This window comes from Lindgomyces ingoldianus, assembly GCF_010093535.1.
Source record: "Lindgomyces ingoldianus strain ATCC 200398 unplaced genomic scaffold BDR25scaffold_4, whole genome shotgun sequence".
Classification (NCBI taxonomy): domain Eukaryota; kingdom Fungi; phylum Ascomycota; class Dothideomycetes; order Pleosporales; family Lindgomycetaceae; genus Lindgomyces; species Lindgomyces ingoldianus.
In genome coordinates, this window is record NW_022985165.1 from 2,238,890 (window position 1) to 2,265,826 (window position 26,937).

Below are 26,937 nucleotides of genomic sequence, written 5' to 3' on the forward strand. Positions count from 1 at the left end.
GAGCCAAAGTTTATCTCAGGAACCCTGTAAAACAATGAAGTTCTTGCTGTGCTTCTGGTTGCACTTGAACATGTGCAGACTTAGCCTCTGGTATGTTACAGAAGGATGAGAGGAAGCATAGGAAACAACATCTCGCGTGCTAACAAACTATCCAGTAACGATCTAAATAATCCCGATCCAATTTCCTTATCTCAATCTTCGTACCATCCAAATTCCCAAACGCTTCAATTCCGCACGTCCAACCAACAAGTTAATAGAACCTCCTCTTTCCCCCCTCCTTGTCCTCCCTGATCAAAAAATTCAACTTCCTAATCTCTGTCCACCGACTCAGCCCCCCAAGTTCTAACACACTCATCCTACGCATCTTCCCTGACGGATTCCCAATAATAACTGCTTTCCAATCCCCCTTACCCATCTGCCCGAACTCCTCCCACGCCTTCGTATCCCTTCTGGTGCCGAACGTATGATTAGGAATGACCTGCACCTGTTTAAACCTCCACAAAACCGCGGTAAGCAAGATAGTCAGTCCGAACAAAATCCCTGCCGTCACACCCGTAGAAGCCTGCGCGCCGATATGTCGCGTCATGATGCCGCCAACTTCAGTGGCCACGGCTGCCCCGATGAACGCGAGCGTCTGGGACGCGAAGATGCCAGCGCTAACGCGTGGGAAGGAGGTGTAGTTTGTTCGACGGCGTTTATCTTGCGCAGCTAGGCTTTGGAGGCGGTGGCGAGTGTTTACGCCAGGTTGAAGGTCGCAGGTGTCGAATGTCTCCATAATGAGGCCGTGACATTCGGCGATGGCGAGAATGGACAAGAAGCCCACTGCGGCGGCGAACGCGATTGGAACCATGTATGGTTTCGGGCGACCAGCAGAAGAGACGGTGTACGCGAGGCCCATGAGGGGGAGAGTGAGAGTGAAGATGCAGCGGCGAATGAGGTGAGAGGACCAGGTGACTTGTTTCTGAAAGGTCATGCTATCGGTTCTAAACTGCCTTTTTCGCTCTCGAGAAAATAATCCAGCTTTTGTCAAAGGCACAGCGAGGAGTGCGCCAAAGGCTATGGACATTCCGCCGAGCCCGACATACTGCGGATGCCACTTATATTCTCGCGAGAGGAGAGCCCCAAGGAGCACGATAACGAGCACAATCTGCGCGTATATCCATCCAAGATAGAAAGCCAGGACAGAGAAGCCGGCTTGACACATCATCATGGTCGTGAGTTTCATACCGGCCCAGACTTCTTCGAACCAGTATTTGGGTCCTTCAGTGGAGAGATGTAGCTTGATCTCGCCGCGAGCTACGCGGCGTGTTATGAATTGCTCGTCGCGGTCGTAGACTTCGGTAACGGATTTTCGGTATGCTGAACGACGAGTCTCGGGGACGATGATATTGAGACAGAGGGCTCCGGCGAGCATCATGACTGTGATGTAGAAACCCCAGTCTGGCGTGAGGGATTCGATGATTCCGGCACCGACTTGGAAGCCCACCGCAAGAGAGCCAATCCAGCACCAAGACCAGACGCCGAGCCAGAGACCCATGCCACCGCCATGTCTACGGACGTCGTTGGCCACGACGATTTCTTGATGAGGGTTCTTGCTTTGGAGGGAGGCTCCGAATAGATCCAAAAGTACAGTGAGGAAATTTACGTTTGCAAAACCGAGAACCAATCCAGTGAAGGCGCGAGATACAAACAGGCCGGTTCTGAAACTTGGGCTCTTGGGAGATCGCCTAGCGCCGACGACAATTGCCTGTGGAAATTGCAATGGCATTGCAAGGGCCAGCGCAGCGAGTATGTAAGGCTTACGACCATGGAGAAGAGGGAGTGGCCAGGAGACAAATGTTGAGATGGCGAGACCAAAATAGAGACTCGATTTGTCAGTACAGAACGTTGCAAAATGGCCTAGTGGAACCTACACGACGTTGCCAACAATTACGTGATGTCTCTCATCGGCCAGCATGTACTGGATGCGCGGCACTTCACCTGCCTTACCAAGATTAGATGCTAAAGAGAGCATGGGGTATGAAAAACTTACATATATACCAACAATGATACCCAGTAAAGCAGTATTAATACAGGCAACAGTGGCAGTGATTCGTTTCTTGCCAGTGGCCCAATTCCGTGCAATCGGTTGCCTTCGATGATTCCGACGCAGACTGAATGTGTGATAGTGCATGTGATCACGCATGCTGAGTTCACTTCTGTAATTTCTTCGTCGGAATGACTGGGGGCGCGACTGGGAGCGCACAGTTTCTTCCTCGTCGTATGAAGTATCATCCTGGCTGAAACTAGACGATCGGTACTTTCGATGTCGTGCTCGGGAACCACCTTCAAGGCTCCTAAAGGACCTACACATGTGGTGACGTCTTCCTATCAGGTCCGAAACACTTCCCTTGCGCCGCCTTGAGCGTCCACGAGACTGCTCCCTAGGTATCGAGGGACGAAGAACAAAGTCAACATGCTCTTTCAGTGCTGATTGAGTAGGTTTCGGTGGGAGTAACAGATCGCTTCGAGTGCTGAACCTAGAAGAACCTCGCATAGCCAACTCGTCCGTATCAGAGTCAAAGGAAGCTGAGGGACGTTGACGCAGCTCGCGCTTGCCATCGTTGTATGCCCAGTCAATTGCTTCTGATTGCCTAGATCGGTCTGAAAAAAACCCTGGAGGGTTATCCATCATCGACTGTTCAGGGACTTGCAAGCTGGTGGGCCTAGACGCTGTAGCATGTATATTCCTCTGTACAGGTCCAGTAGGCAGAGCCCTGGATGGGTGAAGAGAGGATATATCGTTTAAAATCTTACTCGAAGATCCCGAAACCGTGGAGAATTCGGAAACCTCTTCAGATGATTCTGATAGCACAAGAGGTGAGCTTCTGGCCATTAGATGTCGCACAGGCATGGCGGATGCTCGCCGGATGGCATTTGTTGCATCTTCGATAATATCATAGACCTCTTTGACTTGATCCGGGTCAGATGCATCTTCTGCCACCTCGACAGCTTCCTGGACCAAGTCTTCTAGCCCTTCGATAGCGTTAGTAAGTTCTCTGTCTTGTGTACCTTCGAAAGAATTTCGCCTGGGTACTGGCCCGCTCGGTGAAATTTGCAGAGACTTGATCACTTGTGGGGTAGAAAATGCTGGTTTATTACACCGGTTCAGTATTCGGACTGATTCAGGTGTAACAGACCGCTCGAGATGTGCAGGTACAGGAGCTAGACTATCTCGTCTCGGCTCGAACCCTTGGATGGGGTCTTGAGATTGACAGTGAGAAGGAAGGTGCGGATGATTATAAGAACGTCGCATAATAGACGAGTTTCTCTCCTCAGGAGGTGAAGTTGGGTGCGTGGACAGTCCTTCATCTGCCAAAGGCGACGATACCGTAGGTGTCGGCTGACGAGGCATTGATGACAACCTCTTGTTGGTATTAGGGGATGGGCTCCGAGTACCTATAGATGCCACGCGGCGTTCATTTGGAGTTTGCAAAGGCTTTCGGCGCAAGGCTGGGGTCGATCCTATTGCTCGGATATTGGGGTTCGCCTTCAATATTGAGTTGGTCGTACCTTGGGTAGCAGTGCTATGGGATATCCTAGGTCCTAAAGTACTCAACTTTCGAACAGGAGGGGGTGTCAGTGACGCCGGAGTAGCTAGTGAAGACTTGCTACTATCAAGCCACGGGAGTTTTCGCGCTGTTGTCCCAGGTGCAAGCTTTCTCGGCCTAGGTGGAGGTACTGATTCAGGTGCACTGGCTGGCATTGAAGCACGACTCCCTTGGCTTCCTACGACATTTGTCATATTTGCAATATGTCCCGGTTCTGCTTTGGGTGACATCCTGCGGTCCGCTAGTTTAGCAGCCCGTCCTAACCGCTCCGTGGCCAGACACAATGAGGAGAGGCAAGTCTGACAGCTTGGAGGACGTTTGGATCCAAATCAGCCTTTCTTTCTGTTTCGGAATAATCCACAAACGACACCTCGCTGTCCTCTCGACTTCGAAAACTTAGCATATATTGTTTGGCTTGGAATACTAACAAACGCGAGTCTCAACTGCGAGGGATGTTAGGTAGAATTGCAGAGGAAGTTACGACTATGGCAGCGGGTAGGTATGGCTTGTGGCCAGCTTCGAGCGGAGGAGTGCGTAAGTTAGCTAAGGTGTGTGAGGGAGGAAGAAGTAAACGATGATGAGACAGGTAACTGAAGCTGGCCAGGGTAGGGGGTAAAGTTAGGGTGTATAGGTGAGTTGGGAGTTATGAATGCGGCGTCGTGTATCGTTGTGAGGGTGGGGTTTAACGAATGATTGTTATTCAATGCTTACTCTAGAAGTGCACCTTCCTCTCCAGCCGGCATCCCCTTGGCTTCCGTGAAGCTGCCATCTATCAAGCAACTATATCACTAATTGAATTCTGATTGAAGGTAAACAGCACTGTTTATCGATAATGGCCACGTCATATTAAAGATTGGAATACGTACTCAAGGCGAGTTCCTACCTTTGGGCGACACAAGACATTTCCCGAAAGTCACCATCAGCCTACAAACGCGCCTTCAGTGGAAGACTTATTGCTCGCAGAACCATCTCGGTCATCGCCAAGACCTTTTCCTCCTCAAGTCTCTTTGCAACGAGTTGCAAGCTGACAGGCATACCGTGCACAAGGATTGCATCATCTTTCGTAGATTAGCCATATTGTCAGAGAAACACTTGACTTGCCACTTACATTCGCTATGAATCTCCTTGCAGGTGTCGCTGAGAGGCGTATGATTGGCAATTGCCTTATCCTTATCCTTATCTGCAAACACGCCACTAGGGAAGGAAACAGCGGCATAGTCAACGATATTATAGACACCAGTATATCCGACATGCTTGAAAAGTCCATTCTGAACGCTAGCGAACGGCGTGGTGGGTGCTGCTTTTGGTTTAGTACAGACAAGGGGCGCAATGCATCAAGACTCACCAAGAATTGCATCTAGGTCTTCATACGAAAGCCATTGATCAAGATACTTCTTCTGCAGTTCTGACCGCTCAAGGTGAAGCTGCCACATAGCATGAACACCAAGCTCACTGGCCTGTTGGTATGCTTCCATTTCAGGGCGGAATGGCTCATCGGTGGGTGCAAGTAGTGCGCGTACGCTTTTACCGCCATCGGCAACAAACATTCGGCCCTAAAATGGTCAACGAAGAAGTTTCACAACATGAATAACATGCCTTACAAGTAGGTCCACGAGCTGCGGGTGAAGAACCGGATTCCACTCTACTATCACGTGTCCGGCGTTCTTCAATTTTTCTACAGTCTCTTTCAAAGCTCGTTTCACCGGAGGAGTTGGCACAACCATGCCGTCGTTCCACAGTACAGCCAGCTTGAGTTTCTTCTTAGGTTCGACTAATCGCCAGGGGATCGGAAGGCATTTTGGATCATGCAACCATGGCTTGGAATCTACTACTGTCTTTGCGAACAGCACGACATCTTTGAGGGTTCTTGCCATTGGGCCGTTGACGCTCATGACTGCTTCTTGGCCAGCTAAACCAGATCTACAACGTTGTGTCGTGAATCTGCCAAAAGAGGGACGGAGAGCAAATATGCCTGTGCAGGCAGCCGGGATACGCAAACTACCTCCTGGCCTGGATGTCAGCTCAAGACTTCAGTTATTTTGCTACATGGAGCCATACCAATATCAGTACCGACTCCCAGCGGAGAGCCACCGAAAGCAATCAAGGCGGATTCACCCCCAGATGACCCTCCAGAAGTCAACTTCCGATTCAAGGGGTTCACCGTCCTGCCAAGTACGTTGTTCACCGACTCCGCCTAATATTGTCAGACTTTCCCATTCCAAGGATGATTATTGACATACAATCATCATCGCCGTGGGCACGTTGGTCTTGCAATATCGCACAGCTCCTGCCTTTTCCAACAGCTCCACTAATGTGGCATTGTACGGAGCAGGCTGGTTGACTAGCGACGCAAACCCGACACAACTGTCTTTTCCGACTATGTTGAAATTGTCCTTGAGTGATATAGGCAAGCCATGGAGCGGTCCGATGGTCTTCCCGGTGTTGAGGAGGTGCTCATCGAGAGCTTTTGCGGATTCAACTGCCTCTGAAAAGAAGATTTCAGAGAGGCAATTTGTCTAATTTGACCCATCAGCTTAGATTCTTAGCCTCAGCCATTTAAACGAAGCTATAACTAACCAATTGATGCGCGGCTGCCGCTCGTTTGCAGAAGGCACGAGTAACCTCTTCCGCTGTCCATGTTCGCGACGCGATCTTCTCGAGTATCACCGGCGATGTGCTCGACGTGATTTCCAGCTCCTTCTGTGAGAACCATCCTGACTCTGTGGGAAACGGCGTCACATCGAGCTGGGTGTTTGGTGGAAGAAGATGTTTAGGGATGCGGTACTCGGGAGGAATTAGTTCCGATAGCGCGGCTCGTTTCGCGACAGCAAGCTTCAACCATTTCTGTGCAGCCATCGTCATGTAGGGTTTATTAGGAGCACCAAAGCTATTCAAAGGATGCGAAAACAAAAGAGGTGGTTGTTATAATCCTCCGTTATATATCAGTCATCCCTCGAGTATCTCCACATACAGCGCTCTAACCTGCCCAACGCGCTGAATGCTCGAATCCCCACCTTTGGTCCCAAGTTCGAACTAACAACGGCAGTCTATGATGTCGTATCACACCCCACCGATGGTCTGCGCTATGTAACCAGAAGAAGCCAAACTTGCCACTTAAAGCCTTCTATCGCGTTTCCCGCTTGATCACTTTTTTCTCTATCACGGATCCCGATGTCGGCTTGACTTACTCATTGCAGCAATCTCGAGCTTTCTCCACTTTTGACTCTTAATATGCATTAATTGCCGCCTTGTTCGAGTCACCAGCGTGATAGGTATGGAAATGTAATCGTTGTACCTCGAACCCTGTGCTGAGAGAGCGAATCTCCAGGGTTTACATTTATAGATCTGACGACGTAAAAGGCAGGAGACCTCCGGCGGTTGGCTGCACCTCTTGTTGCATTCAATCATCAAAAGAGGCTGATCATGTTCCGCATGACATCCAGGATCCTCCAGTACTTTCGTGGCGACAATAATGCGCCGGGAAGCGACAGCTAGTCCAGAAGCTCGATTTCTTCACTTTAACATTTTGTTGTCTTATGTACTTCCTTAGTTATCTTGACAGAACTAATCTCAACAATGCCTACGTTTCTGGGATGAAAGAAAATCTGCAATTTCATGGAAACCAGTTGAATCAGATCAACACGGTGTCCACCGCTATGTATACTATTGGACAAGTTCCCTGTAATATCGCTCTCTACTACGTCAAGCCGAGGATCTTCCTCCCTACATGCATGGTAAGTAAATATTGACTGGATATAAGCAATGACATAAAACTTCCTAGGTCGTATGGGCAGGCCTCACGATAGCGACGGCTGGTCCACATAGCCGGGGAGGCATCATGGCTATTCGATTTTTCCAACCTGAGTAGGATAAACGTATTTTGGGGGGGCTCACGCCAACAGGCGATCTTTGAAGAATCCACTTTTGTGGGTACCCACCATATCCTGGGTTCCTGGTACATGGAGAGAGAGCTTGGAAAACGATCCGGTATCTTCACAGCCTCCGGTCTTTCAGGGGCGATGATTGGAGGTTTCATCTAGACAGGAATCCATTCGAGAATGGACCGGTTGCGCGGATTAGTAGCCTGGCGCTGGCTCTTCGTCACTGATGGCATCATTACTCTACCCGTCGCCGTCTATGGCTTCTTGCTTTCCCCCGATACTCCACAGAACACGAGGGCACCATATTTGACCGCAGATGAAAAGGCATTGGCGATATCCCGCGCCCCTGAAGTTTCGGATCGTACTCCTATGTCTTGGACCTTCTTGAAGCACTGCTTTAGTCCGTGGTGTTGGTACTTCTTCACCACTCTTTGGATCATTGCGGGTAAGAGCAAGTCGTTTTCTTCCAACTCTCTCCTCTCTTTGTACATGAAGTCGCACTCTGGTAAGAAGTACACCATCTCGCAACTCAATAACTACGACGAGTGTTCCCGCTGCTGGAATTTTATCTACGCTGCTCTGGGCCACTTTAACCGACTTCATGGGGGGGAAGCGGTGCCTAGTCAGATACTAGATCAGTATTACTAGTGGTATTACGAGCGCTTTAATTCTAGCCTATCCAAACAACACGACTGTCCATCTCGGGGCTTACTACTGGGCCGGTAGCGTCTATGCATGTCAAGCTAAGTTCTTTGCCTGGGCTAATGACGTGTTGAGATATGAAGAGGATAGCTTACGGGCAGTTGTAATTGCTAGCATGAACATGGGTTCCAACGCGGTCAATGCGTGGTAAGTTAGGCCATCCGCAACGGACACCCAGCTCGATTAACGTGTTTCAGGTGGTCCATACTCTTCTATGGAGCCAAATTTGCACCGCAATTTACGCGGGGTATGTGGGGTATGATTGCCGTTTCAATTACCATGGCAATCTGAGCCGCACTGTTGGTCTGGATGCACGTCCGGACAGAGAAGAGAAGTGAGGATGAGAGCGCGGCAACGGTATTTTCAGAAAAAGAGCAGGATATTCCTGGGGTAGGGGAGAAAGGTGGGAAAGGCGGGGATATTGAAGCGAAACCCTAAAGCGGAATGCTTCTGGGAAGAGCATCCGTATGAACATGGAATATTGAAACACAAAATGGAGAAGTTGTTCATTGGGTCTTAACACCACGACTATTTCCGCGAAGGCATTTTCCTGAGGCATAATGGCTCGCAAAAGCAACCAACCCTGAAGAGAGGATGTCTACCCAGATGAAATTAGCTTCTCGCCGGTCTAAAAATTGTCAAGATCAGCGCTTGCCTCTGTGTACGCTCACCCTAGACTCATCAATTTGGATCGGTAGTCGATGGTTTGTCGGCGTGACATAACTTGAGCCCGATGGCAACGGTGCGGAGGATGACAAAAGTGTTCAGTTTCTCTTGGAGTCTTCACTGTCTTCGGACAAAATTCCCTTTGCAATGTCTAAAGTATCGCTACAAACTTCTCTGAGGTGATTCAAATGACGTATTTGAGCCTTACAAAATCAACCCTAAGCTATTTACCCTCACTACCCATCGCAAAAGCCAAAAAAATTCTCTCAATTCGGAATTGCCCCGAACTTACGGGCATTCGCCCATCGTCTCCTTGGAACAACACTCACTAGAAACAAGGATGTTCCTCAAGCGTTAGTCACGTGGAAGTCTAAGCACCAATCCTCACCATCGGTTAGGGAAGCTCAAACCACCTCCCCTTGTCTTAACCCCACCTCCATGGCAACACCTTGTTTACACCCTTCCACGTCACGAGTAACATCCAAGGTCGCAATCCTTCTGGCTGAGCGACTCTGAGCCGCCGAGAGACTAAGCGTGTAACATGTTGCGACATCTGGAGTCTTTACCTTATTTAGCGCAGTTTAAGCATTGCATAGACGTGGACTTGCATGATACACCACCGGGAGCCTCCAAGTACAGCTAGTATGGACTTTCCAGAATTCTGTATTACGGGACTCCTTCGACGTCAGGGCTATCTCCCTTTGCCTTGGACGCGAGAAGCACGATGCAGAGATCCCGGAGAGTACTACCCCTGGCTGTCCGGATCAACGAATCCACGCTATCTGCATACGAAGTCGCGTTGACGAAGGAGGTCATGGACCGGAGATGGCGGATGAGGGGGTTTGGCGAGACCAGGCCGATAACGATTGCTCAGGACGACCTATAATATCTCTCTGGGCAGCCATCCCTTATAGCTCAGCCCCCATCCGATTCAGACCCTATACGCATATGTCACCTTTAACGCTGATCGGTAGTCTCTTCAATCTTCAAAACGCATTTCCACATCCCAGATCTCATCGACTGCTTGTGCAGACCTCGCATCTCTGTCTACCTCTCTCAGGAACCTAATCCCCTAGCTGCTTCATACATGGCGCAGCAGGGACTGGTATCTGGTTCTCTTCCTGTGTTCTATGGCAAACGAATGCAGGACGATGACACAGTCGAGCGTCCTACCCAGAATGACAGCAAGAACCAGCTGGTCCGGCTTCCCATCAACCCGCCGAACGAGGCCCATCTATACCCCAGGATGCTATCGCCATCCAGCCCCATCCCGCCTATGGGCTCTCCTGGTATTAACTCCGGCACCTTATCTCAAGCTCCCTCTAAGCGAGCTACCACAGATTCAACCCGATATAGCACACATCCTTCCGAAGGCCAGAGAAGCGAAGACTACCATCACAGTCTCAGATTCGACCCTTACTACCCAGAATACCGAGTTCCAGAACGCGGATCCTATGTAGAAGACTACTACGAAGACAGTGACCGACCGCAAGCATATCGGCGCCCTGCGCGAAGATATTCAACCCGACCTCCGCCCGCTCATCAAAATTTCCCTAACCGCCATATGCGAGATGCTGGAAGAGGTACCTACGATAGCACAAGCCGAAACATGGACCACGAATATGAACTAGACACTCCCATGAAACCTCATGTCCGCTACCAGTACAGTAGTGAAAATGATGATGTACGCCCAGGCTACTACGGCGATGGAGGACGAAGGGGACCACCCCGTCGTCCAGCTTCCACAGAAGAAGTCCTTCGTCTCCCATGGACCATGTGGATGAACTCTAGCGCAAAGAACCGTAGGTCCTCCAAACCCAAGCTCCCAAGCAAAGTCCCCGTCCTCATTCGCGTCCCACCCCCCGTCATCGGATTTAGACGGCGATCAAGCCCCCACCTTCCCCCCAACCTCGGATACTAATCCTATCCTAGACTTCGTAGCCTTCGTCGGTGAATTCGTTGGTACAACCATGTTCCTCTTCTTCGCCTTCTCGGGGACTCAGGTCGCTAACATCGGGTCCGGCGACTCATCGAATAACACCACTACAGGCGCCGACACAGGTTTCTCGCCTACCGTGCTGCAATACATCGCCCTTGTCTTTGGATTCTCGCTGATGGTGAACGTTTGGATCTTCTTCCGCATCAGTGGCGGCCTATTTAATCCCGCTGTCACGTTTGCGATGTTGCTTACGCGTACACTAACCCCGGTGCGGTTTTCACTTCTGCTGGTTGCGCAGTTGGCAGGGAGTATTTTTAGTAGTTACTTGGTGAGTGTGCTGTTTCCGACGCCGTTGAATGTGAGGACCACTTTAAGTGCAAATACGAGCCTCGCGAGGGGCGTGTTTATTGAGGCGGTTTTGACGGCGGAGTTGGTGTTTACTATTTTTATGCTTGCGAAAGAAAAGCATAAAGGTAAGCGTGCATGCATCTTCCCTACCTGTTACTGTTGAGAACTTAGATCTGTCTTTATGAGGGCGTATGTATACGTGAGGTGCTAACTTCATCCAGCAACCTTCATTGCTCCTGTCGGAATTGGCCTCGCACTCTTCATCGCTGAACTTGTCGGCGTGTTCTACACAGGCGGAAGTCTGAATCCCGCACGCAGTTTCGGACCTTGTGTCGTTACAGGCATTTTTGATCACGAGCACTGGATATACTGTAATCCCCCTGCTTCTCCCTTCCCCGATTCCCCTATCTCCCTTCTCATTCTATTCTGGCCTATTCTATCGAGTCATGCACGAGCCACTGTCTAATCATGATTACCCAACAGGGCTTGGTCCCGCTATCGGCGCGATCCTCGCCGTCGCCTTCTACAAATTCATCAAGATCTTGGAATACGAGATGGCTAATCCAGGCCAAGATGACGATGCCCACGACCGTCATCAGAAAGAGATGAGCCATGAGCCATGATATCTGTATGTCTGTCTCTCTGTATCAGTCTTTCTATCGTTTCATCTGCAAATGGGATAAAACGAAGTTGTGAGGCGTGTTATGGTGATCCTTTGTGGAATAATGGTATCGGGTTTGATCTGAGTTGGTCATGGGGCTATGGAATGGTCTCGGGTCAGGGATGTGGAAACTTTTCGGGAATGTGGATTTCTTGATCGGTCGCATGGCAAGTTTAGGGATAATGTGCGTTAAGACGACATGGCTTTATCCACAAGAGCATGAATAACTTTTTACAGAGTTATGTTTGTATTCATGTAGTTATTTCGCATGGTGTACTTTAGGAATGCGATGACACGCATATGTGAATGATATGATGCGATACTAAAGCTTTATAATATGAGACGTATTGAAGTGGGTGGAAAGTAGTATGGCTCCTGCGCTAAACAAATGTTCAGTACCGAGAAGAGGCGAGGGAGATGTTGAGGTGTACTTCGGCCTTAGCAATTTTTACCGAGAATAGCGATGTTTGAGGAACAGCTCTTTCCTTCCATTTATCTAACGTATGACGTATGCTTCAGGAGAATATGGGTTGAGTGACATTGTTTTTCCCATCACCAATATCAACGCAGTACCATATAGTATTCTTTGTTATTTTCCCAGACTATTCCTACCCCCTAAACCCTTCGGGCTCAGCCTGACTCACATCTCCCTGAATATTTCTCTCCTCCCTTCCCTTCGCCCTATTCGCCATCCTGGCCCCCTTCCGATTATTCCCAAGTCTTCTCTCATACCCACTCTTCGTACTGATTCTCATCTTCGCTCTGCCCTCCCCATCCTTAACCGTACGTCTCGCCTCCACCCCCCTCTTCTTTAATAGCTGTTTATCACGTTTCGTCGGTGTGGGAAGAGCATCTAGCAGCCATTGCTTAACCGTTACCTCATCCTCTCCCTTGCCTTTCAACTTCTCACTCGCTTGGATGACATTCGCTACATTCTTGACGTACGGGATATCTTCTTGTGTGTAAAACGTCACTGCAATGCCTCCCTCGCGCCCTGCCCTTCCTGTTCTACCAACACGGTGTATGTATGCCGCTGCGGAGTTCGGGACATCGTAGTTAACGACTCCATTCAAGCCTCGGAAATCGACGCCGCGGGCGAGGAGGTCCGTTGTAATAAGAACCCAGACCTCGCCGCGGCGGAAGCGCGCCATGATATTTTCGCGAGCAGAGGGGGAGAGATCGGAATGCAGTACAGCGATTCGAGAGCTACCGCCTGCTGCGGGGGGGATGTCGTAGAGTAGTTCGGAGTGAAGGGCTACGGCGCGTGGAATTGTCTGTGTGAACACTAGGAATGGTGGCCGAAGGGATGTAGCCATCTCTGTGGAGGGAGTGGCAGTGGAATGTAAGAGATTCCTTACGCCTAGAAGTTTGCCTTGCTCAGTGGCGGCGTAGATGAGCTTGTGGGCGATGTTTGGGATTGCGGTGTCCTTTAGGCCGACAACTAATCGGATAAGCGGTGCCCGGGGGGGAAGCTCCGAACATGTGGAAGATATTGTTTTCCAACGGTTATTGAGAGTTTTTATGGCGAGAGCTTCGATATTAGAGCCCATAGTTGCAGACCAGAGACCAACTCGGAGAGAAGGATGTGTGCAAGCATTCCAAATAGATAACGTCTGTTCGCGGAAGAGGGGATCAAGGAGAACATCGGCCTCATCTAGGACTAGATATCGTATATTCGGGAGCTTCGACAATCGATTATCGTGATGTTTCAACCCGTTTAAGAGAGCAAGTGGTGTTGCCACAAGTACGGCAGATTTAACCATCCCCGCTCGTCTCCGTTTGCGTTTCCACTTTTGTGAAATCGCCCCGCTGCTCTCTGAGCCAGTTGTGCCTCCCTCATTGCTATCGGATTCCTTAGCTTGCTCGGAATCAGCTTCAGGAGCCTCGTCATCTGACCGCTCAACGACTTCCATTCCTTTCTTCATAAGTGTGGCTTTAACACTGGTACCCTTGGTGAGTTTCCGTGCCTCATTGACAATTTGTGAAGCTAGTTCCCTTGTCGGAGCGATAATTATTGCGCGAGGTCCTTGGGCCCTTGACTCTGATGGATTCCTGCTCTCAGACTGAAGAGCACTAATGAATGGTATCAAGAAAGCTATTGTTTTCCCACTCCCAGTGGGCGCGATAGTTAGAAGATCGATATTCCCTCCCAGGTCACTTCCTGGTGCGCTAGAACCACTCCAGCCTACTTTGCCCTCCTGTTTGTTCCCCAGTAGCAATGGCAAAGCTCCCAGCTGAACCTCAGTGGGCATCGTATATCCTTGCGCCTGTAAATTCTCTGCCAGTCCTCTCGAGATTCCATATCGTGTCCTCAACTGGGTGAAAGACGTCAAGGGCTGTGGATACAATTGGGCCTTCGCATTCTTCTTCGTCTTGTTGCCAGTCTCCTCCTTATCTTTTTCTCGCTTCTTTGACTTCTTCTTCTTCTTCTTGTCTTCACTAAGCGCCTCCTCTTGCAGAGTGAAGCCCTCCAGCACTACGATCTTCAGCTTGTGCGACCGTAAAACTCGTTTGCATTCGTCCTGGTCGTATGCCTCCTCAGCACAATGAGCCCCCACCTGGTTACCCGGGACGCTAACAACTTGATCACTTCCTTTCTTCCTTTTCCCTAGGACAGGTCCGGGATCCATGCCATTCTCCTTGGGCCCAGGTTTGAACCGTTCCGCACCATGACAAAAAAAGTCCAAATCGATTGGGAGTGCCGAAAACTGCTCTGTGGTATGTTCACCCCTCTTGCGTTTCTTGTTTGCACTTGGAACTTGTGACGGTCTATCATCCTCGTCATGCCCGAAGAGTTGTGGATTCGCGACCGCACCGGATGAGGGAAGCTTCTGGGTCGGCGAAGTCTGGGGGCCCTTCGCTGATCGTGAGAGTAGTTTGAAGACATTCATCGTGTCTACAGCAATTAGAAGAATCGTGCTTTCATCTCATAATCGCTTCCGCACAGCGACGGCGGCGTTGTCGTGCGATTGAACTTGTATGAAAGACGGTGCGAGGTCTTGGGTGAAATATTTGAGCCTCAGCCATCGGAGCACGATTATTCCGATCCGATCGGCACGAAATATCTTGGCATTGGACATGTGGAAGAAAGCAGGAAAGTATCCGTGGATGATAAAGATGCAGTTCCAATACTTGCATATAGGAAAGGGAATTCTAAAACAGAACATGGGCAATAGTACAGCGTCGATCCGCCTCGTGTGCATTACTCGTACACAGTTTCCATCCGACCTCACAAACGTACAAATCAAGTCTGGTATTCATGCTTTGTGCCATTGAATCCTAGCCCTGCGCCATCCACATTTACATCCGGAGCACTTAAATATGCCCCCTGCGTACAATCGGATTGTGGTGTTATGTTCAGTGGTGTGCCGGAGCGCTGGATCGGTATCCAACAATCTTGAACCGGCCAATCATTTGGCCAACGGTGAAGAAGCCAATGACCTCTGCAGAGACCACACCTGCCGACGCCCATTGTGCCATCGAGAGGTTCCTCAGGCGGTTGAGAATGTTCGCGGGTTGTAGAGCGCTGGAGGTTGACGTCTGGGCGAGGAGCGTTGCAGGATTCCGGAGGCCGTTGATGACGGGTTGGAAGTAGCTTTGGAAGGTCGCGAGGTCACTGAAGTAGCGATTAGTATACCCTATTGGGGAGCATGGTCCGGCGTTCGTGGCTTACGGGGGACTCATCTTCCGCTGCTGGGCCACGAGCTTTCCCAGCTCCAGGCCGACTTTAGAGTAGTAGACGATGTAAGGAATCATTGCTGGAGAGGAGAATAGTCAGCGAATATTGTTCCCGAACGTGCCTGCAACAAAGATTTGAGGCATCAATTGGTCGGGGGGATCAGTCAATGTGCGATATTCGACGCGCCCCATTCCGAGCTCCGGGAGTTGGGAACAAATCCCACACCCTATCCTATCCCATCCCACCTCGAGCTGCTCGTGCATGTTTTAAAGCCCATGACAATATCCCGAAAGCCAATTGGTGCCGCCCTCCCGTCGAAAGCTGATGTACTGACATTGGATGCCTCCGATCAACCGCCCTGTTCGTCCCCCAACATTTCCCAGCGCCCCCGCTGTCGCTGAGCCGGCCTTGGTGAGCGCGGAGCTAGCCGAAGAAGTCATTCTCGACAAGCCCTCGGATGCCTTGGACTGCAGGTTGGACGTCTTCTCCTTTGCCGCCGCCGCGACCTCGGAAGTCGACGAGGCATTGCGCATGCCCGCACGTCGAGCAGCGAATTTCGAGTACCGCAGCACGGTACGTGATGCAGCGAGAGACATTGTGACAGGGAAAGAGAAAGGAGAGGAGATGGAGACGATGATAACACGGGCGTCGGGTTGAAGGTTGCGAGCTCTGGACTTCAGATTTTTCCGAAGTCTGACCTGTAGCGTGGCCTGTGCGTTCGGGGAATTCAGGGACTGGCCCCTTCACTTCAACACAACCACCCTCACTTCACTTTGGACATCATCTTCCTCACCTCTAGTGTTGAGGATTGCGAGTTCCCATTTATCTGTGTAGGCATCTATCGAACCTTTTCACTCCATGGCCGCTCCCCTGGAACTAACTATCTTCCCCCACCCTAGAAGGAAGCCTTTTGATGTAGGTTAACAAAGTCGACATGTTCCTCGTCTTCCTTTCACGGCAATTGAGAGCTATTCCTAATTTGAAACTCATCGCATTGTGACTAGCTCTTCGGCAGAAGTGGGATGTATCGCACTGCCTTAGTCAGATATGACGACAGATGCTGTACATGCAAACTTACATGCAACCATCGAAATCGGCCTTTGTAGCTCCCATCTTAATTGCCACCCCGAAGCCTTGTAGCATCTCGCCCGAACCCTCCCCGAGAATGTGGAGACCGACAACCTTTTCATCCGGCCCAGCACAGACGATCTTGTACCTGCCACTTAATTAGCATTGCATTCTGCCATTCAGTTCACATGCACCACGCAGGGAATAATCAGTCTGAAGAGTACAAATCCGAGAGAGCCCGAGTCCAAGTGTGCAAGGTTCTTGCGCCGACAGAAAGGGCAGGATGCATGGGACGATGTATAGCCGGTGATATCCATGTTGCAGGGTGGAGGGTGTGCCGTTCCCTCGGGTTTTCCTCCATGCGCTTTCAACATGCCACTTGCCCTTTACCTGATGAAGTGGTAATCTCAACTTACTGTGTCGGATGTTTTTTCTTCTCTTCAGCAGGGAAGACGTCGAAATACATTGCGGTGAACTTCGTTCTGTACACCTGTTTCACATCAACATGGGCGGACCCAAGCTGGAAACTCTCGCTCTTACCTTGACGTTCTGTTGACCGTACTTGGAAATTGCTTGCGGCTCCGTCAACCCAATTGTGCCAACCTCAGGGTGGCTGAAGACCACTGTGGGGATGCCTTCGTATGACAGTCTTGACCACTTGAGTTCTGGAGGTCCAAAGAGTCGATTCCCTAACTGCCTGCCTGCAGCGATCGCAACTGCGGTAACCATTACTCCAAACCTAGCCTTTATTGTGGCCGGAACGGCTTACCTGGAGTCAGCTCAGCCTGGCCTGTGACATCGCCGAGCGCGTATATCCCATCTACATTCGTATTCTGGAAGTCGTCGACAGAAATGTGACCCTTTTTGGTAAGTTTAATGTCAGGAATGTGAAGGTCTAGTGGCTTGATTTCAGGCTCCCTCCCAATAGCCCAAAGCAGTTCGTTGAAATCAAATATTTGGCCTTCATTGTCAGTTATTTGCAATATTTTATGTCGAGATGGCACATTTGCCCATTTCCCGTGAGCGTTGGTATCCGGCGCGGAAGACAAAGTGTGATCGAGCCTCTCAATCTTCCTAAAACCTGGATAGCCTTTGTGGATAATCACACCTGCATCCTCATAAGCCTTGGTCATTGTTTCCTGGATCATAGGGTCGAATGTTCGCAGGAATGTCTCTCCACGAAGGAACATGTGGACCTCGACACCAATCGCATTTAACATGCCTGCCATTTCGACGGCAATGTAGCCGGCACCGACAACCGCCATCCGTTCGGGCAGATGCTCAATGTCGAAGAAGCCATCGCTAGTGATCCCGTGCTCTGCCCCTTCAACATCGGGGATGATAGGGTGGCCACCAGTGGCAATCAGGATGTGTGGTGCAGTGAAGAAAGCTTTTCTTGATCCATCTTGCATATCAACTTCAATCTCTTTCTCCCCCGAAAATTTTGCCGTCCCATGAACAAGGTCAATACCCTCTCGACTCCAGTTCCTCTCGTAAATGCCATTCAATCTCAAGATTGACTCGTCTCGCTTCTTCTTGAAATTGTCGAAGTGGAACTTGACGTTGTCCGGGACGTCGTAAAAATAGTTCGGAGCGCCCTTCAGAGTCTCATTCACAGAGGCAAAGTACCAAGTCATCTTCTTTGGTACGCAGCTGCCGCAATATAATGTTAGTGGGAATGGCAACTATGCCAGACCAGTTTGCATCCTCACCCGACATTCACGCATGTGCCACCGGATCTGCCGTTTTCAACCATTAATGTCTTCGCACCATACCATCCAGCCGCTCTCCGGGCTGCACCAGAACCGCCACTGCCTCCTCCAATGACAATGAAGTCGTATGACTTGGGGGTTGGGGCCATGGTGTTTAACGAGAGAGCAAAGTGGCGTGTAAACTGGGAGAGGCGAGGAGCAGAGGGATACAGCTTCGCAAGAGGGATTGTATTGGGATTCCCAAAGGGTCGGGAGAAGAGCATGCCGTAAAACGGAAGGTTGTGGAGCCAAAAATGATATATCACAGTTTCGCGATGCCCGGAAGTTGAGACGGTGCAATCAGCTTCGAGAGCCTGAGTCAGCTGGCACTAGCGCACTTCATTTGGCTGACGCACAGCCGGGGTGTGCTCTCGAATTCACTGTCGTCGAGTCGGACAGCCATTCTAAACAACCACCTCGCGCTCTCATTCCTCCCAGCGTGCTCCTTCAACGCCACACCAGATCCAACCGATGCCAAGCGATAACAGCACGAGCTGTTGAGCAATATCTCATTGTCGCCTGGCTTGCTTCTTCTGGTGCGCAACATCAGACTGCAGGAACGACCGCTGGTCCTGACTTTTCGCATTTGCCGCTTGACGCGCGCATATTGCCGAGTGGAAACAAGTCTGAAACCCCCCCACATCTGACGCCGTTCTGTATTCAAGAATGCGTGGTTGAGGTCGTGCACCCACATTGATCGAGGCATTGCAATATGAGGTGTCCTTTACACATCGTTCAACAGCAGCGAGCAGGAGGCACCCCTCTTGGCCGAGCGCTTGTCCCTCTGTGGGTTGAATTTCCAGGAGTCTGGGAAGGTGTATTGGACGGGGCATATCGATGCTCCACCTGCTCCAGGCATTTCTTAGCCTCTCATTGACTTTCTCCGATTTTCCTGGGCCCTTGACGCTTCTTTGGATACTGTGGCCCCCTCAAATCATCTTTTCACTCGCTTTCCAAGCGGATAAATGTAGTAAACCTTATATCAAGCAGGAAATGACGCATCCTGATCGGTGGGCCATCGGCGGACCATCGGTGGACCATTGTAGTAGGATTTGGAAACGCTGTCTTAGAATCTAGCTTTCTGAATGCTGGAAGATACAAGTTAGCAAACCATTGTAAGTCACGTTGTAAAAGGTCAGGAATATATAACCATTTCCATGATACTTGGACCTGGTATGTCACGCTTTGTTCTCGATCAAATTATATGGCAATGTTGCATCACCAGTATCCGATTCTTTTAGCATAAGGTGCTTCAATGATGCCTCGGCACTGCCTAACACTACATACTCCGATGTGACACGCACCTCAGCAGTAAATTCAGAGTAACTGGAGTTTAGCGGGTTAGCTAAAAGCCGTCAAATGGCACGAGACTGTCAGCTCGAACTTGTTTAAAAGGTATCTTGCTTGGCATGCTCTTGATGGTGACTGGCGGCGCTTGGAAGTCAACAACCAAGCCCACCCAAATTTAGGAACTCATTGAGAAGTCTTCGACTAGCTTCGTCAAGTGTTTTAGTGGGCGCATAGAATTTAGAGGCCTTACTTTCACTGTAAAAGCTTTCTAGTTTCGGTGATTATGAGGCAATTAATAGCAAGATCCTGCTAGGTTCCATGGACTCGCTTTCAGTAAGGCCATAATTAGCGGTGTTCTACAAACACTCTAGCTTACCAATTGGTTTTCTAAGATGGCGATGGCTGTGCAATTGGCACCATTAGGTCAGTTGACCTCTTTCAAGCATTATTCCCCGCCGTTCTGTTAATTTGACCTCCAGTGAACCAGTATCTCAACGCAGTGCCAATCATCGAAAGCCCTAACGTCAGCATCAAGGTCAAGGTCGACGCCATCATCCATGACATTAATGACTTCCACATGTGCGACTCACGAAGCCTAGGATATCCTAGCGATGCTTGACCTGCCACTAATTTAGCGCATATCTGCTGCCCCCCTTAGTGATTTACATCTTAAGAACATGGCTCTCAATGGAAGCGCGATCCGCCTCAAGCTTGGAGGCTGAAGCACAACCTGCTTAACTAGTCAATAAGCAGAGCGCTTTACCAGGGCATCTGCATAGCGACATGGTACAGTTCTAGGCGCGGGAAGACTGATAGTGCTGGCAGCTTGCTGTTGCCGAGCAGGGCAAAAGGAAGCTGAAGACAAGCCTACCACCCGCTCAACCTGCAAGTGAAGTGCGCAAACAAAGTTGCCGGTGCGGGGCGCGGGATATCTCGAAGAAATTGAACCCCCAGGGTTCCTCGAAGTCCGGTTACGTTTCGAGGTCGGACCTCCCCCGTATATGCAGAATGCACGAAACCGTCTCCTCGATGTGAAGATTGGCCAAATCTTAAGAACAGGCGAATGGCGTGCATCCAACTTTATCGAGATGAAGCACGTCCTTGCTTTAACCCACGCCCTCGTGGGCGCCTTGAATAGAGTTGATGTGTCATAGTGATGGGAGGGATGGCTACATGCTGCATGCTTCGAAGCCAGCACCTTGGCGGTGCACAAGAGAGCTTGCGCGAAAATGTGGAGGAGGCCTTGACCATGTGTTCCCTTAATTCATCCATGGCACGAAACATGGGGTGGGAAAGCGTCGACATTGGACTGGCCGACCCGCAAGCCTGGGGATGAAGGGGTCAAGGGGGTTTGGCCTGGCACCGACGCCAGCAGATAGACCCTTGCCATTAAGGTTGGAGGCGGTGCCAGAGCAAGCTGGCTAAGTGACTGCACGTCCGAATGAGAGGACGTTGCAACAGAGTGCTCGGTGATGACAGGCCGATTAGCTTTTTGGCTAACGCTCCCGCCACGTCCTTCGGAGAGCACTTGACCAATTCGGGGAGGGGAAGGGGTGCTAAGATGACGCGCCGTGCCTTGATGGTGATGCGAATCATCATAGGAACGCTAGTGCTGGCGTGTTCCATGGACAGGCCCGACCTGCCAACCTCCACACCGTTGCTTACCAGACATGCACCCACCGATTCCGCCTCAAGGAACCCATTCCATCAACGCTGCCTACCCAGGGACTTTATTGCTTGGAGACCTCTGGTGAGTGGAAAGGCTTGGCAGTTCTCGATAAAACCGAACACTAAAGACAAGACGACGATTAGTGAAAAGGCTGCGAGAGACCAACCTAGACGTCTAAAGGATGTCAAATGGGACTACCACAATATCAGCGGCATGTTTCCTACGCTTCTGCTGCAGAAAGCGACTTGCTGGGATGGCAGGACCTCGGAGCGCTGAACGCGCCGAAGAAGACTCACGCAAGTCCTTCTCTCCCCGTCTCTTGGGCTATCATAGAAGGTCGGCTTCATCCCTCTCACGTCATCTATGGTGCTGGAGGATGAACTGTCTTGATGCTGAGAGGGCAGAGTCTAATTTAATCCATCAGGCTCACCGGCCGAACTCATTGACAAAGTTTTCAACAGCTTAGTCCTCCTCTATCCCTGACTGTCCCTCCGATCCTACTCATATCGTACAACAATTCGATGGAAAGCCTGACTGTCCAATGCCGTCAACTCCTAATCGAAGACCACCGAGATGGTAGATACGAATACCGCCCCCCATTCTACTCCAAGCGAGACCACAGCGAGCATTTGAATAGATGTTGATGAGGCAGCTTCTCTCACGGGAAGGAGTTGGACACCTTGTTGACAAACTCCTCTGTGGACAATGCGCGTAGACCTAAGCATCCTGTTTGGGAGTGAAGTACGGAACATCGTCTTGTGAACGGACCAGCCCTGGACGTCGTGCGTTGCATGCTACTCGGAAGACAGCGGTGATGAGGGTATTTGGTCACCTTGTGGTGTTTGTCATACTGACATGATACTTCCAATGGCCATGGTTGATTCACAACCCATAGAAACCGTCGGACCGATCACTGCCTTGCTGAGAACCCTCACTCTATATCCCCGCCATGTATAATTCTTCTCTTTGACCTTCAGCAATCTTCTCTAATTCATTCTTCCTGCATGGTGCCGGCTCAATTAACCGTCAGATGTCGATATCTTACGACCTTTACTGCCTTTATCTTATCCCATGTTCCTCAATTGGAAGGTAACTTGCGCTGTTGGCTAGAAGGCACTGATCTACCCGGTTAATCAACCCAAAGGCTTCGGGGCTCTATGGTGGCCACCATTGAAGTCAGTTCACGTTCTGATGAAGAGTTTTCCTTTTGGCGCAGGAGAAGAAAAACCGTCTTCTTGGGAAACAACCCAGCCGAAAGTCACTTGATATGCTTCCATATTAGTGACCCTTGCTCTTCGCATCTGGATCGGTGTAGAATGCAGGCATGATCCGACAACGATGTCGCAGTTGTGTCGACACCTTAGCTGCGCCGCATTCGAGCCTGATCTCCAATGCCGAGTGCATGTTAGCCGTATCTCTGCGGCATCCTCGCCTGACTCCTGCCACTCCACAGCGCCTCGCTCTGAAGCCACGAATCCTGATGAGCGTTGGAGGATTGCATGTCCATAAATAGGCGAGGCAACGATGATCCGACCCCGGACGGTAAACACAGGCGAAGACAAGAGCATTGGGTCATCAAAGAAAGGGAAGGAGGTCATGAACAATGTAGATAGAGATAGTGTTGTTTCATGCTCCCCACGAACCCCTTTCTTCAGCACAAGGCCCAGCACACAGACCCAGGGAGGATTCGTTGTGGCTAAAATGTGTGGTGACTACATGTGCGTAAGGCGGGAGACAAAGAACGTGCTCCCGTTGCACACGCAGTGGCACATCATGTATTTTCAGAAGAAGGCGTCTTCTCCTTGGATAGGCTATCGGGGAACGCGGGAAATGGGTCCCTTCTGCGGGAGACCAGGGCCGCCAGTACCAGACCTCTTGGATAATGACGCAAGGTGGATCACTGCTTTTTCAACAACACTGCTTCAATTTCGCTCAAACTACGGTGAACAAGTGTAATCCAAGGGGTATCTCGACCTCCGACTTTCGTTTGTTGTGTGTGCTAGTCACAATTGTTATGGTTTCATTATGACTGGTAACTTACGGTAATTAAAACTGGTGTAAAATACAAAAATGCAAGGCCGACCTTTGAGCACCGAGTTGAACATGTCGATTGGGAACTCGCGCGACACCTCACATATCTCAAGAAAAGCAAAGTGCAGAGGCGCTCGGCGAGATGCAGCTTACCCTGACGGCAACTTTTCTCGATCTCTCGCATCCGCTGGTGCTACTTCCTGCACCCACCCACAAGATAATATATCTCTTTTTTTTCATGCACGACAGGCCCAGCCCCGGGCACGCAAATGTTGTTGATTCGGCCGGGGAAGTACTTCCTGCGGCCCGGTGCATCTGATCTGCAAGTGCAAGCCGGTCCCCTGAATGTGCAGGCGAGCATGAGCTTGAATTAGTCTTCCTAACAGATGTGGACCACATTCTCTTCAGCCGATGCCAGGTACGTCTCCGTCCCATTTTCCTCAGATTCTGTTGGCCCCGGAGATATTGACTGTCAATCTTGAGGCACGACGGCAGCGTGTCCTGCTCAAGAGAGAAAGCCGGAGAGGATATTGCCGCTGCATCTGGCAATGTGTCCGATGTGAGGTCTCCGGGAGCAGTCTGCCCGCCGAGCAGAGGGAGCCCCACCGGACGCCACAGCGCCCAGACGAAACATGTGGCATAGTTTTCGTTGACGCCGCCTCTCGCGGACTGGTGGGTGCGTGGGTGTGAGGAGCATGGCTGTGGGGTTCGGGTCGCTGTGTCGAGCATTCGGCACCATCTTAGCTAGGCGCGTGCAATCATGTTGACTATGCCCCTGAGGAATTCCCCCGTTGGCCAGCGTTTCGAACAAAATGGCGAGCTCCCCGGGCGTCGATTGGAGAGGATATTGTCCTTGATGGCATGTCTAGAGGGACATAATATTTGCTGGTATTAGCCGACGGCACGGCACTACGACAACCTAGCAGGCGATAGCATCCAGGAAACGATGTCCAGCCCTGCCGCGAGCGCCAGTGCGCCTATCAGCCATCACGCCACGGGCGAGCTTGCCGGAGGAGTTGCTGCTGGGCCACGCTTGCAGCGGCTAGTGCATGGCACTCTAAGTGTTGTGCGCAATTTGGGCCTGGAGCCCTGATCTGAGATGCGGTTTGACGCGCCAGAGTGCCAAGCGGAGGGATGATATATTGGCCCTTCCATCATCAGCCGCATCGCCAAAGGCCGGCCCCCGAGCCCACCGTGGCAGATGGCGACGACGTCCACGCGCCCTTAGAGCCACTCGCAGCGACTGGCAGGCGACGTCGTCGAGTCTGGCGACGTAATGAGGTGATCGTGCGCCTGCGGGGCCGCAGGAGGGCATCGAGGGCGTCGCGGGCTGTCTCGTGCCCAGCAACCAGCACGCACTTGGACCGCTGGCGGGGCGGCTGCAACTGGCTGGTCGAAGCTGTTCACCTCACGGACGAACCCTGACCTGGCGTCAGTGCCAGGGTGGGCCGAAATGTATGCGAAGAATACCTTGGTGCAACGGCTTGCGGGATCCAAGCATGACGCTCACCCTTTTAGTGGACGCTGACCCTTTTAGCGGACGCTGATGCTAGCCCCGAATCGGCGGCACACCCATGCACCTCTGGGAATTTTGCAACTACCTCATTCCAGCCAGCTTAACACAACCCCAAACTCTACTAAGGGAAATCTCCTGCAGTGCCTGGAAGCGAAACATCATCTTCGCCGCCCGGGCCCGCAAACATGTGGCTTGAATATTTAGTCCCTCACATGCCCGCCGGGGAACTGTCGGATTCTTCCCTCCATCGATGTGATCTTCGTCCTCGTTTCACTCCGTGATTTCCATTTCCTATCACGTTCGTTGCTTGTTATCATGTTATCATTAGCTTTTCAGATTCCCCCGAATTGGAGTTGGTTATGGAATTTTGTTGCTCTGTTGTATGTGAACACTCCTACGCTCGCCGAGCCATTGCCTGCTCATCTTGGAGTGTCTGGGTCTACGGACTGACATTGAATTATAGTCTGTTCCGCTATGTGAGGCTATGGGCCAATCTGGTCGCATACTATAACGACAGGGCCACCCAGCCTGTAGAAGAGCCCACTCTGTCCTCAGAGGACGTTACCGTCATCATTCCTACCGTTGCCGAAGACATGCCACAAGTAAAAGAGACACTTGAGACAGCTTGGAGGCTAGAGCCTTCTGAAATCATCCTCGTCACGCCTGATTCACGGATCAAGCGCCTATATCAGATGGTTGAGGAGATGGGCTCTCCCAAAAAAATCCGTGTGCTATCTGTCAGCCAGGCCAACAAGCGCCGACAGCTATCTCGAGCCATCCCGGAGGTCATGACGAAGATTACACTGCTCCTGGATGATGATGTATGGCTTCCGGAGAAGTTCTTGAAGTGGATATTAGCACCATTTGAAGATGCGCAAGTCGGCGGCGTGGGGACAAACCAAATCCTCCGCCGGAATGACCGCTCGAATATCTGGGAGTTCCTCGGCGCGATATACTTGGTCCGCCGAAACTTCGACTGCACAGCGTGCAACTGGATGGATGGAGGACTTCCGTGTCTGTCCGGAAGAGCCGTGGCTTATCGAACCGAGATCTTGCAGGACCCGAACTTCACCTACGGCTTCACCCACGAGACGTGGGGCAGCGACCACTTCCTAAATGCTGATGACGACAACTTCATCACCCGGTGGTTGTTCTCGCACGGGTGGAAGATCCAGTTCCAGCACCATCGCGAGTGCGAGGTGGAGACGACGCTGGAGAACGACTCGAAATATCTAAGGCAATGCTTGCGCTGGGTGCGCAGCAATTGGAGAAGTAATCTAACCAGCCTGAGCGAGCTGCATATGTGGAAGTAAGTTGCCAAGTGTTCCTCCGTGTAACTGGAATTCTGGTGTGTCGTTACGCGCCAAGCCACCCCTGCCCCTGCCTTGCCCCTCCCCTCCACCTCCACTCTTCGCTGCAGTCAGGCCTATCGCTAACCCCTCCTTGCGTGACAGGAATTATCCGTGGTCTCTGTACGCCGTCTTCCAGACGACCGTCACGCAATGGGCGTTCCTCTACGACTGCCTCTTATTCGCCTGCTTTTACTTTGCGTTATCTGAACTTGGGTACTCTGACTGGCGGTGCGAGCTGCTCTGGGCCTTGTTCCTCGGTCACTATGTCTTCTCCAAGACGATCAAGCTTATGCCGCATTTGTTAAGAAACCCGGGCGATGTTCGCTTCGTCCCCGTTTCGGTCCTTTTTGGGTACTTCCACAATTTGATCAAGCTGTACGGCTGCATTACCGTCACAGAGGTATACCACCCCCCTGACATGAGCGCCAGACTAGCAGACTTCTGACGACTTCTGACATTAGACAACCTGGGGCACGCGTGAAGGAGCAGACACGGACGATAATATCAGAATGATTCCGATCCCAAACATGTGCACAATCACGCCTCCACTAACACCACCGCCACCAGCAGGGCCTGTGCTCCGCGAGCGAGGCGCCGTTCCGATGCCGAATGTTGTGAGTTGAAAGAGGAGTACCATATCCGCGTTGGTCAGCAGACCCCGGACAGGCGCGACTTGGCGCGCGTTGAGAAGCAGTAATCTATAGACGATTCGACGATGCGCTGCGTATCGACGGCCACAGGCCTCACCAGGCGCCCGACAGAGTCGAGGGCAAGGTTCTTGGGAACCAGGAAAA

General features: G+C 51.1%; 10 protein-coding genes across 10 annotated transcripts; 3 read left to right on the top strand and 7 right to left on the bottom strand.

Moving 5' to 3' along the window:
* Positions 1-250: 250 nt before the first annotated feature.
* Positions 251-3,295, bottom strand: BDR25DRAFT_379784 (uncharacterized protein; the record flags this gene model as incomplete). The annotated part of the gene is made up of 4 exons (XM_033697636.1): positions 251-1,865; positions 1,914-1,984; positions 2,033-2,677; positions 2,831-3,295. 4 exons carry the CDS (start codon positions 3,293-3,295, stop codon positions 251-253), a joined length of 2,796 nt encoding a protein of 931 aa, XP_033552935.1.
* Positions 3,296-4,461: 1,166 nt separating this feature from the next.
* BDR25DRAFT_253754 (acetamidase-like protein) lies at positions 4,462-6,452 on the bottom strand (the record flags this gene model as incomplete). The annotated part of the gene is made up of 7 exons (XM_033686259.1): positions 4,462-4,648; positions 4,699-4,887; positions 4,936-5,143; positions 5,192-5,595; positions 5,649-5,784; positions 5,831-6,106; positions 6,168-6,452. 7 exons carry the CDS (start codon positions 6,450-6,452, stop codon positions 4,515-4,517), a joined length of 1,632 nt encoding a protein of 543 aa, XP_033552936.1. The 3' UTR covers positions 4,462-4,514.
* A 190-nt stretch (positions 6,453-6,642) lies between these two features.
* Positions 6,643-8,611, top strand: BDR25DRAFT_322405 (MFS general substrate transporter; the record flags this gene model as incomplete). The annotated part of the gene is made up of 8 exons (XM_033692031.1): positions 6,643-6,666; positions 7,076-7,324; positions 7,372-7,405; positions 7,506-7,619; positions 7,674-8,016; positions 8,111-8,320; positions 8,371-8,420; positions 8,466-8,611. 8 exons carry the CDS (start codon positions 6,643-6,645, stop codon positions 8,609-8,611), a joined length of 1,170 nt encoding a protein of 389 aa, XP_033552937.1.
* Positions 8,612-10,478: 1,867 nt separating this feature from the next.
* Positions 10,479-11,749, top strand: BDR25DRAFT_211586 (aquaporin-like protein; the record flags this gene model as incomplete). Its single annotated transcript, XM_033684689.1, has 4 exons — positions 10,479-10,641; positions 10,772-11,251; positions 11,348-11,497; positions 11,610-11,749. 4 exons carry the CDS (start codon positions 10,479-10,481, stop codon positions 11,747-11,749), a joined length of 933 nt encoding a protein of 310 aa, XP_033552938.1.
* Positions 11,750-11,782: 33 nt separating this feature from the next.
* BDR25DRAFT_391370 (P-loop containing nucleoside triphosphate hydrolase protein) lies at positions 11,783-14,751 on the bottom strand (the record flags this gene model as incomplete). Its single annotated transcript, XM_033698146.1, has 4 exons — positions 12,400-14,751; positions 12,187-12,300; positions 12,023-12,115; positions 11,783-11,990 (listed from the first exon to the last, which is right to left on the bottom strand). The coding sequence occupies exons 1-4, from the start codon at positions 14,676-14,678 to the stop codon at positions 11,783-11,785; spliced, it is 2,694 nt and encodes an 897-aa protein (XP_033552939.1). The 5' UTR covers positions 14,679-14,751.
* Positions 14,752-14,885: 134 nt separating this feature from the next.
* On the bottom strand, positions 14,886-16,125 carry BDR25DRAFT_300900 (putative mitochondrial F1F0-ATP synthase g subunit). Its single transcript, XM_033689463.1, has 3 exons — positions 15,801-16,125; positions 15,461-15,545; positions 14,886-15,403 (listed from the first exon to the last, which is right to left on the bottom strand). The coding sequence occupies exons 1-3, from the start codon at positions 16,060-16,062 to the stop codon at positions 15,145-15,147; spliced, it is 606 nt and encodes a 201-aa protein (XP_033552940.1). The 5' UTR covers positions 16,063-16,125; the 3' UTR covers positions 14,886-15,144.
* A 136-nt stretch (positions 16,126-16,261) lies between these two features.
* BDR25DRAFT_300901 (glutathione reductase) lies at positions 16,262-18,528 on the bottom strand. Its single transcript, XM_033689464.1, has 6 exons — positions 18,247-18,528; positions 17,304-18,187; positions 17,075-17,250; positions 16,951-17,024; positions 16,545-16,682; positions 16,262-16,498 (listed from the first exon to the last, which is right to left on the bottom strand). The coding sequence occupies exons 1-6, from the start codon at positions 18,507-18,509 to the stop codon at positions 16,453-16,455; spliced, it is 1,581 nt and encodes a 526-aa protein (XP_033552941.1). The 5' UTR covers positions 18,510-18,528; the 3' UTR covers positions 16,262-16,452.
* Positions 18,529-20,334: 1,806 nt separating this feature from the next.
* On the bottom strand, positions 20,335-21,174 carry BDR25DRAFT_350404 (uncharacterized protein; the record flags this gene model as incomplete). Its single annotated transcript, XM_033694694.1, has 4 exons — positions 20,335-20,442; positions 20,480-20,833; positions 20,858-21,071; positions 21,104-21,174. The coding sequence occupies 4 exons, from the start codon at positions 21,172-21,174 to the stop codon at positions 20,335-20,337; spliced, it is 747 nt and encodes a 248-aa protein (XP_033552942.1).
* A 2,100-nt stretch (positions 21,175-23,274) lies between these two features.
* BDR25DRAFT_90537 (uncharacterized protein) lies at positions 23,275-24,206 on the bottom strand. The gene has a single exon (XM_033699224.1). It carries the CDS (start codon positions 24,002-24,004, stop codon positions 23,384-23,386), a length of 621 nt encoding a protein of 206 aa, XP_033552943.1. The 5' UTR covers positions 24,005-24,206; the 3' UTR covers positions 23,275-23,383.
* Positions 24,207-25,106: 900 nt separating this feature from the next.
* Positions 25,107-26,766, top strand: BDR25DRAFT_211927 (uncharacterized protein; the record flags this gene model as incomplete). The annotated part of the gene is made up of 4 exons (XM_033684701.1): positions 25,107-25,171; positions 25,255-26,100; positions 26,246-26,543; positions 26,605-26,766. The coding sequence occupies 4 exons, from the start codon at positions 25,107-25,109 to the stop codon at positions 26,764-26,766; spliced, it is 1,371 nt and encodes a 456-aa protein (XP_033552944.1).
* Positions 26,767-26,937: the final 171 nt, after the last annotated feature.